The sequence below is a fragment of the Electrophorus electricus genome, chromosome 20, assembly GCF_041902795.1.
Source record: "Electrophorus electricus isolate QZ-2024a chromosome 20, ASM4190279v1, whole genome shotgun sequence".
In the NCBI taxonomy this organism is placed as follows: Eukaryota; Metazoa; Chordata; class Actinopteri; order Gymnotiformes; family Gymnotidae; genus Electrophorus; species Electrophorus electricus.
The window spans coordinates 5955001-5966247 of NC_137516.1; the positions used below are offsets into that span (position 1 = coordinate 5955001).

At 41.2% G+C, this 11247-nt stretch overlaps 1 protein-coding gene across 4 annotated transcripts in view; it reads left to right on the plus strand.

The window, feature by feature from the left end:
- The window catches only part of frmd3 (FERM domain containing 3), a 29165-nt gene extending 17928 nt beyond the window's left edge, over window positions 1-11237 (plus strand). Inside the window, exons 10-14 of one of the 4 annotated variants that reach the window (XM_027012206.3) lie at window positions 205-293; window positions 910-984; window positions 1125-1193; window positions 1380-1504; window positions 6337-11237. In XM_027012206.3, the coding sequence (XP_026868007.2) occupies window positions 205-293; window positions 910-984; window positions 1125-1193; window positions 1380-1504; window positions 6337-6992 (1014 nt within the window). In that variant the 3' untranslated portion in view covers window positions 6993-11237. Of the gene's footprint in view, window positions 1-204; window positions 294-909; window positions 985-1124; window positions 1194-1379; window positions 1505-3491; window positions 4526-6336 lie in introns of those variants that run through there. The other 3 variants (XM_035536163.2, XM_081703154.1, XM_081703155.1) reach the window with 3 other exon arrangements.
- Window positions 11238-11247: the final 10 nt, after the last annotated feature.

Below are 11247 nucleotides of genomic sequence, written 5' to 3' on the forward strand. Positions count from 1 at the left end.
TTTCTGTTTCCCTCTCACTGAAACTTTGGTCTGCGGTTTGTGTAGCTCTCATCACATTTCGGCGTGGTGTAATTGACTGACCCGACTCCTTCTCATGCTTAAACACATCTCACCCCCCTGTCTCTTTCCACTGCCCCACGGCCGCCCTCCCTGTCTGCCTACCCTTGGGCCGACATTTAAACGCCACCCTTCTCCCCCCCACAGAAGAAGCTGGTCTTGACATTCCACACCTCCACGCCAGCCGCCTGCAAACACCTTTGGAAGTGTGGCGTGGAAAATCAGGCCTTTTACAAGTGAGCAACCCTGCCTTTTCTTAACCGTGCCATACATGTCCAGACTGTCAGTTTCTCTCTCTCTCTATCTCTCTCTCTTTATCCATCTTTCTCTACCCCCCACCCCCCTCTGATATCTAGTTACTCTGGGATTTGAGTGAATGCTGGATCACATTTCTGATTAAAGCACTTTAATTACAGGCTGAAATGCCATCAAGAGAACATGCCTCACTGTGCCCAACAGAAACAGCCATAAACACTTAACACTGTGCTGACAGCTGCGCGTACACACACACACACACACACACACACACACACACATACACAAGTATAGGTGGTACTTCTATAACTAGAACAACTATTTCCACCACAACCTAAGGGCACTTTAGTGATGGCCTTAATTGAGTGACTAATTGAGCTATTACAGCATCCTTATACTTACAAACAAATACCTAAATCCTTAATTGTAGGCTTGCACTCATTCACACATACACACACACACACACACACACACACACACACACACACACACACACACACGCACACACACACACAGACACTCGTGCACCACCAGAATGAATCTATGGAATATCATGGAGCACATTTACATTTACATGTTTATTTTTCCTTCCAACAGATGTGCAAAATCAAGCCAGATTAAGACTGCCTCCAGCAGTAATATATTTTTCAAAGGGACCAGATTTCGTTACAGGTAGGACGGTCTCCTTTGGATCAACTCTTTGATACCCATAACAACAAACTGTACATTCCTGTGCACCGCTGCCCAATGTATATGCACTAAATATAAAAAGGAAACAAAACAACTTTATATTATGTTTGGATTGTTCCTAGTGGTCGTGTAGCAAAAGAGGTGATTGAAGCCAGTTCAAAGATCCAGAGGGACCCTCCAGTTGTTCACAGGTCAGTTAAAACTGTTCTTACCACGCATTGTTGTTTGGGGTTTTCTTTTCCTCAGTACTGACAGCACTGTCACTTGTGCATGCTGAACAGTTGTTATGAATGCTGTTTTTCCTTCCTTCTGATTCTGTCTTTTTTGGTTGTCTCTGGTTCTGACAGTTGTGCTGTGTGCTTTTGCGTCTGCTGCAGGTCTCAGTTAGGTCAGAGCCGAAGCTTCAACTCCCTCAGTCATAAACAACTCATAATGAACATGGAACCTCTCCTCCCAGTGCTGAGCTCCACCAAGGAAAACAGGGACACCTCAGCAGACAGTGGTAACACACACACACACTTATATGCATGCACAGGCATACACAAATATACACACAAACACACATGGGCACACACGCGCAGTGCTGACAGGTGTGAGGTGATCTGTTGTCAAGGCCTCTGGAAATTGAGCAGCTGATGTTTTTGGTCTCCGCGGAGTCTCCAATCACAGGGTTAAAAATACGTAAACGCAGTGATCTCCGTGGATGCTGAATTAGTGCTGCATAACAGAGCTGTGCTTGGACGGTGTGTGCAGCTGCAGCTACACACTCGTTTGGAGCTCCTCGAGCAGGTGAATGCAGACAGCGCTAATGCGTCTCCACTGGCCACCCGGGCACACTGGCATTACGCTTGCGCTCTCGCTGCTGGTCTTCTACAGTAGAGCTCATTTCAACATGAAAATAGTGGCAGGGATGTAGTAAAAACTGAGTTCACTAAGAAATAATGCATCATAGTATGTGAGCACCTAATGTGTATTATGTATGAATAACTTTTCAAATAGGGTTTATTCGAGAGTCGCTGCGTAGTGTTTATGGGTTTGCACATGTGTTGCTCTCAGATTGGATCCGTCCCCCACATTCTGTATAAACAAGCCAAAATTAAGAAAATTACGAACTGATTGCTTGAAATGGAATTTTAGTTTGTGGGACACTTATTAGCTTTGGTCATTAAACAGTTGACTTGGCACAAATGTTGATTTCCAAGCATGACAACCCTTATCCTGACAAATGCATTACTCCTTATCTCTACCATACCAGTATATTCCCCCCAACACACACACTCGCACACACCCAGACTCACTGTTGACCTACCAACACACAGACACCCCCACAAACTGTTATCCTCCCAACACACACACACACACACACACACATACACACACACACACACACACACACACAGTGTTGTTCTTTCAAGACTGTTTTGCTGTTTTTTCTTCAGTCATATATTTTCAACGCTTTCTCAAGAATTGATGCACTTTAATTACATTTAGCTTAAAGTTTTATTTTGAATAGACAGATACCTGAAGACAGGGGGTTAACAATATATATTCTTTTTGAGGAGTAAGCTAAAAACATTTTCATTCATTGAGTCATGAATTTCATTCATTTCATTCATCACTAAAGTAATCGCTTCAAAAGATTTTTGAGTGTCAACCAATAATGGATATAGAAATTTGGTGCCAAAAATGTACTACACGAACACCAAATTCAGACAAAATCATATATCCGTTATGCATTATGTAACTTACTAGAAGCCAACCAATCTGAGCTCTGGTGCAAAACTAGCATGCTTCTGTCCAATTCTATTAAATTCAGTCAACAAACTAAAAACTGGTCAAGAAAAATGCTTTATGTCTAGTGTTATTAAAAATTACTTAGTTCTTAAACTAAAAAGGCTTAAACTAAAAAGTTTTTTTTTTTATTCCATTATTTTGGTATTGGTGTCAAATTCAAGATACAGACATTTGTACCTGCCTTAAAACGTATATATATATATATATATATATATATATATATATATATATAACAGCACCTTAAACACATATTAAAAATATATATAACTCATCTCCCTGTCGACTGATAATGCCTACATTAATACATGGATTCAATTCAGAGGTGCCATTCTGAAAGTGTAGAACCTGACCGATGGCTGCATAAACACGAGAGCTTCTCTTCTCTGACTCTGAGATTTCCAAGCTCTCTCCTCCATCTTCCCCTGCGGGACAGCAGTTCACGCAGGTTTTTGTGGATTCTCTTTGGCAGACTTCAGTTAATCTCCTCTGCAACCCAAGCAATAAGATAATAAGCTTTGGGTCCCATTAAGGGGAAACTCACGACTCAAGATCGACCCAAGTATTAATTATAGCTTTTGATCATATTAGCTATTTTTATTTTTTATTTCTGCTTTATTCGGGTTTGTGTGTTTGTGTGCATGTATGTGCATGTGTGCGTGTTTGTTCATGGGTGCGTGTGTGTGTCCCTATGGTGTGTGTGTGTGTGTGTGTGTTTGCCCCTGTACAATGTTCAGCAGCAATCCCCCTGACTGTTTCTTGCTTCTGTAGTTGGCTCTTGGGGTTCCAGCAGCCGTGTGCCGTGGCTAATGTTGTAAAAATAGCGCTTCCTGCATTAGGGATGATCCCATGTCTTTGTTAATACTGGTGACATGTCAGCCATCTAGTGAAGTGAGAGGGCCGGCCAGACCCCGGCGGTTCAGGCTGTGTGTGTGTGACATTGATAAACCATGTTGGAGAGGCATTGTGGGAGCCCATATTAAACCAGCCTGGAGCTCAGCAGAAGGTCAGTTCATATCAGGCGTGAGGGCAGAGCTTCCCTTTTTAGGGAGCAGCAGCAAGCAAGCAGAAGTCACAGGGGAGGGAATGGAGGTGCTGGGAGAGCCGGGGGTGCAGGAAGCAGGGAGACAGAAGACAGAGGGCTGCTGGGAGCTTCTGGAGGGGGGCCTTGGTGTCAGTATGGTTCTGAAGGGGAGTCTTGGAATGCATATGGTTCTTGGTGTGGGTGTAGACAAGGTTCTTGAAGGGGCCTTGGGCGTGGACGAGGTTGTGGAGGGTGTTGCGGATGTGAATGAAGTTCTGGAGGATGGTGTGGGTGTGGATGAGGTTCTGCAGGATGGTGTGGGTGTGGATGAGGTTCTGGAGGGCAGTGTGGGTGTGGATGAGGTTCTGCAGGGTGGTGTTGGTGTGGATGAGGTTCTGCAGGGCGGTGTTGGTGTGGACAAGGTTGTGGAGGGTGGTGCGGGTGTGGATGAGGTTCTGGAGGATGGTGTGGGTGTGGATGAGATTCTGGAAGATGGTATGGGTGTGGATGAGGTTCTTGGGGGCAGTATGGGTGTAGATGACGGTTTGGATGCAGCCCTGGGCGAAAGCCAGGCAGAGCGGATGGATGGCATACGCTGTAAAGTGAAGATCACCACCCGACACAACCTACAGCTCCGCATGGCCAATCACACGGCTCGGGATGTCTATGTCAGGCTTCTCGGACATGGGCAACGGGTCTCAGGAAGCGGTATGGGAATGCCCGTTCATGATGATGATGATGATGATGATGATAATGACTATATCACCATTTACAAATATCTACTACATGTGTTGGTTGCAGAACAGTGTTATGTTTTGTCTTATAAGTGTTTATGTTTTTAGAGATTTGGACAGACGTGGATGTAATATGCATCACGTCACGTTCGAAATTTACTCTGTCATCTCTGTAACCTTTGAACTTGGAGAATGGCACACTTTACATGAGCCATTGTAAAGCCATTGTAAATCACAGCTAGGCTCAGAAAACGACTGTTTTTTTGTAATTCCAAGTACTACCAGGAACAGAATTTTTTGTTTTTTGATTTGATGTGTGAACGCTATAACCAAAGGCTTGGATCAGTGGAAGAAAAAAAAAAAGGCCAAGTGACCTTTTTCTGATCACACAAGTGCTTATTAAAGGTTATGTCATTCCTCTGACCTCCCTGGGATCAGGTATAATACAGCAGGAAGGAGTGAGAGAAAAACGCTGGGGGGTGATTTTCTTCCCTTTTACTGCAGAGGTGACTAAGGGACCTCTGATTGCTGTCGTCTCTGCTTCATTCACCTCCTTTCCAAAGTCACCCACACACTTGCTCTTTGTTGTTTCCAAGTGTTGCCACGGCAGCGGTCGCTGATGGGCTGTCACCGGTGCCCACTCTCTCCTCCTTCTGGGCTAAATGGCCCCCTGCATGTGTCACTATGGTGACAGGTTCTCGCCTCTAAATACTTTCATTTGTTCTGTTCTTTGAGGCTGTGTAGTGACCGATTAGATGAGAATGATCACATTCAGTGGGATTAATAATGCATTTCCAGTATTGTTCACAAGCTAATGGTGCCGATAAACTGTAATTTAACCTCGTCGTTATTGTCTGGTTTATTTTTATGTTCAGTTCAGTCTTGATCCCATGTTTCCATTCATATTTCTGAATTATTAAGCATATTGAATTCCAGATTCACATAGGGCTATGTGAAATAATACATGTTCAATTTGATATTATATAGTCGATATAATAATTATTGATATTTTACATTAATATAGTGTTGTAAAATGTAATCAAGAGATGAGTAGACCTTTGTATATTTTATGCATCAGTCAGCAATGCACAAGAATCTACAGTTTATTGTTATGGTTGACAAATTCTCCTCAGTTGAGCTGTGAAAGAGCTGGTTTAAAGTAGACTGTTCTACCTGTAGTGAAATCGTACCTGGTCATTTTACGGTCTTAATCTGGTTTGATTTTTCACATTATAAGAAGCAAATTAAACATGTTTGAAAAAAAAGAACTGGAACTGTAAACAGTCCATAGGGCATCATGCTGCGTGTGTGTATGTGTGTGTGTGCGTGTGCGTGTAAGTGTATATATGTTTTTGCCTGTGTGTGCGTGGCCACTGGCTAGTGCATAGGTCATGGACTATTTAGCCAGGAGACTTTTCTTAATCCACACTGACAAGGCAGCTGGGTCTATATTTAGACTGGGCTCTTACCCGGAGAGTACAAGCTAAAGCCACTCTCTTCCACGCTTACATTTGAAACACACTCACTCTTAAGTGCACCTACAAGTGCACTCATTGCCTCATTTTGGTCATCAGTGTACTTTAAAGGACTTCAGAGGACCTCGAAAAAGTATGAATATGTTCCATTAGTTCTGAAATAACTAGCCTCGAGTCACGTTAGCAACATATTTTTTACGTTCCCATCTGCTCATCTCAGAAACACTTTGCAGATCTAAGCGTGAGATCAACTGGATTTCACAAATTTACACAAAGAAGCCATATCTGATCTGCTCTTTTCCCTCCTTAGGTCTCCTGGCCCTGAAAGACTCGGTGCACCTGTGCCCGCTGAAGCCACCCTTCATGCCAGAGGAGGTGGAGCTAGAAGGAAGGGAGGGCAACTTCACTGAGACAGCAGAAGCGGAGTCAGCCGCTTCTGCTGCTGGAGTGGAGGAGGAGGGGAGACACGTGGAGGAGGAGGAGACTGCGTGCTCCCTCACCATCTCTGACACAGCGTATAACCCGTGCGCCAGCGTGCTCCCCACACCGGTGGAGGAGGGGCAGGGTGGCATGGACTTCCTGTTCCAAAGCCCCGGTCGCCTGCTCAAGGAGCTCCACGCTGATCCCGAGGTGCAAGCGGAGCTTCGGCGGGAGAGGGAGTGGGAATTGGTCGAGGAGACTGTCCATCAGGTGCAGCACGAGCCGACCGACGGCGGGCGGCGACTGGGGGCCGTCCTCCGCAGCGCCGCCCGCCTGGTGACCGCAGCCGGGGCCCTGCTGCTGGTGCTGCTGCCCCTCCTGCTGCTACTTCTGGAATCGAACCTGGACGTCTCCTTCCTGCAAGACATCCGCCAGACGCCCGAGTTCGAGCAGTTCCACTACGAGTACTACTGCCCCCTGCGCCGGTGGTTCGTCTGCAAATTTGAGGGCTTGATGGAGTGGCTGTGGGGGGCATCTAACGGCTAATGGCTAGCAGCCCTCCATCAGCTGAACTGAAGAGGATGGAAGGCTCGCGCTCATACATCATGCCTTTTTTCCTAACTCGCACCTCAAGACTGGATTCAACCACAACTGTAACTGGATGCAAAGCCATGTATGGCCAGATATTTCAGTAACTGCAAGTTTTTTTGTTTGTTTGTTTGTTTTTAAATCTTTTGGTTAAGATTAGCATAAATTAATTAGCATAAATTGATTATGATTAGCATAAATCAGAGGTAAATGGGTCTCATAATGCTTCAGATATCTAAGATGGAGGGAGTTACCGAAGCAAATAAAATATGTGAATAGATTTCACCAACTTAGAGGGTCAGTAACCTATTATATTAATGTTCTAGGTCAGACTAAGACAACAGTAAGATGCATCCAGTATACGATGCACTTTCTCATGCTTTACTTTAGTTACTGTCTTTCACAACAGATGCACACATCCCACACATCCATTCATTGGCTACATTTACTTGCATTGTCACATCATATAATGATCAGGTCTGACTACAGAACAGCTTTGAGCTCTCACAAGTCTAAGACCAACCTTCATCCATGAAACCACAGCCTCCAGCCTCATCTGTATATGTAAATAAAAATCAGAGCGTAAGGGTGGGATCTGGGATCTAAAATCTGTTTTTAAAATTTTATACATTTTTATGTAAAACTTACTTTTACTGGTATTTTTCAGCAAGAAAACTTGTGTTTTCTTATTTAAACAGATGTTGGGAGTGTTGGGAGAAAAGTAAAATATTTTATTAAACCTATATGACCTTAAGGGGCCTTGCTGTGGATTTTCTTAAACAAAATAGCACAATATAAAAAAAAAAAAAAAAAAAGACTTTTTCTGATTACCTGATGTCATAAGCAGATATTGCATGGTGGGGAATAAGAGGATGTTTGCGCAGCTGGATGAAAACCAGGTTACATAAAGTCAAAGCTAGTTCATATACTGTCAAGCTGTGTGGGAAATGTAGAATTAGTTTGAAGACTAATCACTATACATTATGCTGAAATTCTCTCATCTACTGTATTTAATACTGACTAAAACATTTGCTATGATATGCTTCAAAAATGGGTTTCTACTCTATAATTGTAAAAAATAAAAAAATGTAAAAATAATTTTAAAAAGCAGTGATTAAAAGAGGGAAGTGTAGAGAGATTTAAAAAATCAAGATTATATTGTACACAAGTTACATTATTCTAGATTATATTGTATATAAATTATTTAACAAATGATCAGAAGTTAATGTGTAGGGATTCACAATAGAGGAGGAGGGAGCACAAGGGCTAATGAAATACTGCAAATAAACTAATTTCTATGAAGAGGGAAATGCAACTCCTTAAAACCATTGTACATGAGACCCCCGATGACATGTATCACTGAACTATATAATGAACGACATTCTCAGGAAAGCATGAGACTTACTGATTGAATAGTGTGGATTGTAAAGCAGCAAACCTTAATGTGTACATATGCATCGTGTTAAGATAAGTATTTTATTCATATCATCTACAGCTCATGCTCACAAAATACATAACCAGTAGTCAATTTATGTGGAAAAAAAAAGTAAACAACCTCAAACATAACCTAAAACATAGTTCTGCATATATACTGCATATTCATCGTGATTCAGTCCAGCATATTCCTGTGCATAAATCAATGTGACATTTAAATTCACACTTTAAGTCCTAGATGGTGTCATGGCATTTTTCAAGTTGGATTTGACTTCTTGTCATATACATACCCTCAACTACATTGTAACTGTATGTATTCACAGAAAGTCCCCACACACCTTAGGTTTGCTAGATGTGTGTCTCTTTGCTAGGTTCTGCACCGTTGATGGCATGCTCTTTGTAAATACTCTGGGGAGAGATAAAAGGAAAGTCTTTGACCATGCTCATCTCGACGTGTCCTTGTGCTTGTCCTTGTGTAATCATCAACTTAGGCATTTGCATGCTGTTTGTATGTGAGTGAAGTGAATCTTGGCATTATAGCCTGTCTGTGGCTGGATAATGACGGGATAAGACGTCGCTCTCATTTGGCTCTGAATTCAGCTCAGCTCGACTTGTCTTCTCTGACTGCAGGGTGGAGGGCCATGTGTTTGTATGCGTAGACATGTAATAGCCAGTAGACTTGCATATGGATTAAGTGCATTATCGTTCAGATACAACGCTGCCGACAGTTTCATCTCATTGCTCTCCCTATCGTGGTCCCTTTCAAACTGCTTCTTGCTGTGTAAAAATGGTAGTACCAATTGTAATGCAGACGGTAGACTATCCCAGGTTAGTGCTGGTGCTAGTGAGTGAGTGAGTGTGTGTGTGAGTGTGTGTGCGTGTGTGTGTGTGTGTGTGCGCGTGTCTTACCATGACCTGTGACGCCAGGAGACTTAGGGCTAAATTCAGTCAAATTGCAAATGTAACCGCCCGTGTTCTGTGTTTAAACAGAGGTTATAATGTAGCTGTAGCACTCTCAGTACTATGTAATCACGTAATGTAAAGTCAGTTTTCCTTATGTCGATATTAGCATACATAATTGAAGAAAAGCTATTCTTTTTTTTCCTATAAGTGAATAAGTGACTAGTCAGAATCTCACTAACAGAAGTTGTATGGCGGTGTACAGCAAGTTGATTGACTTTGGCTATTAGTATAGTTGTTTCCTGTTGTTTTAGTGTGATGAAGTATAAGCTATTTGAGCCAAATTGTGACAAATTAAAAAATAGTAAAGATATGTAGTTCTGATCAAAAATATTACACACTGGATTTTGTTGGATTATTTGTTGTTTTTGTAACCTTGGCTTCTGTTGCATGATTGCACAAGCCCAGATAACTGTCTGTAAAGCTGGGAGATGTTCTAATGTTTAGTTGGCCTTATTGAATTGATTGTACACAATTATCTGTGCTGGGTGATTGTTTTATTATAAATGAGGAAATCACCAAAACGCAACAACCAATGGTACAACAGCAACTATATGCTGTGGCTACCATTTACTTTTCACAAGTTTCTCTTGCCAGTGATCATCCAAATACAATTGCTACAGAATTAAAAACAAAAAACAAAAAATGCATACATTTAAATAAATTATATTCATTTATTTATTTAATATTTAATTAATACATGAATTAATCATTTTTAATTCCATACATTTTGTGGAAACTAAATGATAGCCACAGCATGCATATATATATATATATATATATAATTTTTTTAAATATATATATATTAAAGGTATAACCTGTGATGTTTTTGTTGTTTTGTATTTGGCTTGCAAGTTGCATATTACAGAGTCACTGCTATTCACATGGCTTGTCACAGAATCACAAGAAGAAGCTTGAAAAGCACTTCCCCATCAGAGCCTGTTCCAGGGCTTCACTTCCCATTACCACTGAACATTCCATGCCACATACGATTTAGGAATTTTCATTTATCTATAAAGACATTTACACGCACAATTCTGAAAACTGTCCCTTTAAGTCACCACTTTGAAGGCTTCTCTCTTTTTTTGCAAACTGATGGAAAGTTGCTAAAAATAGACTATTGATTATTTTGTAGGGAAATTTTACAAGCTCTAAGTCCTCTTAGATAAAGGTTTCTGGATGCTGAAAGATAAACATTCTTCAGAATGGATGTATCATTGTGTAAAAACAGTTTTGACTGAGTTGTGTGAAATGAATGTTCAGATTCAGGTCGCTGTAGGTAGTTGTCATTACGGTGAAATGTAAATTGAGACTCAGCAAGAAAATGTCCATTGACTTTATTTCATTTTGTATTTATAAAGAAGTCTTGCTATCAATGACACATCAGGTCTGACCGAGCCTATTTCCCTTTAGTCGTTCACAAAATTACAGAATTAATCAGTGTGATTAAAAATAAAAATATGCAACTTTGGAAAACATTTGGAATAAGCTGGTATATGCAATTTTTCTTTTGTTAGAGTTGCTTTTTTTTAAAGTATTGCTTCATGAAGTGAAATGCTGTTTTTTGTTTGCATGGCTAGCAAAGTTTTGTTTTCCTTTAAAAAAAAACTAGTCTGTGTCAGTTCTACAATGCAACTCTGGGAGTATCAAGAAAAAAAAACCCAGTCTGTGGAACACTGGGTCCCAAAGCCTTATGAAATTTGTAAAGTGAATTTTGATTGTTTATATGTTAAAATTCTAGATTGTTTTATATGTTAGTACTGCCATAATAAAATTCCCAAATAAAAATGTCAAAATCCTTTCACTAAATTGTTCCTAT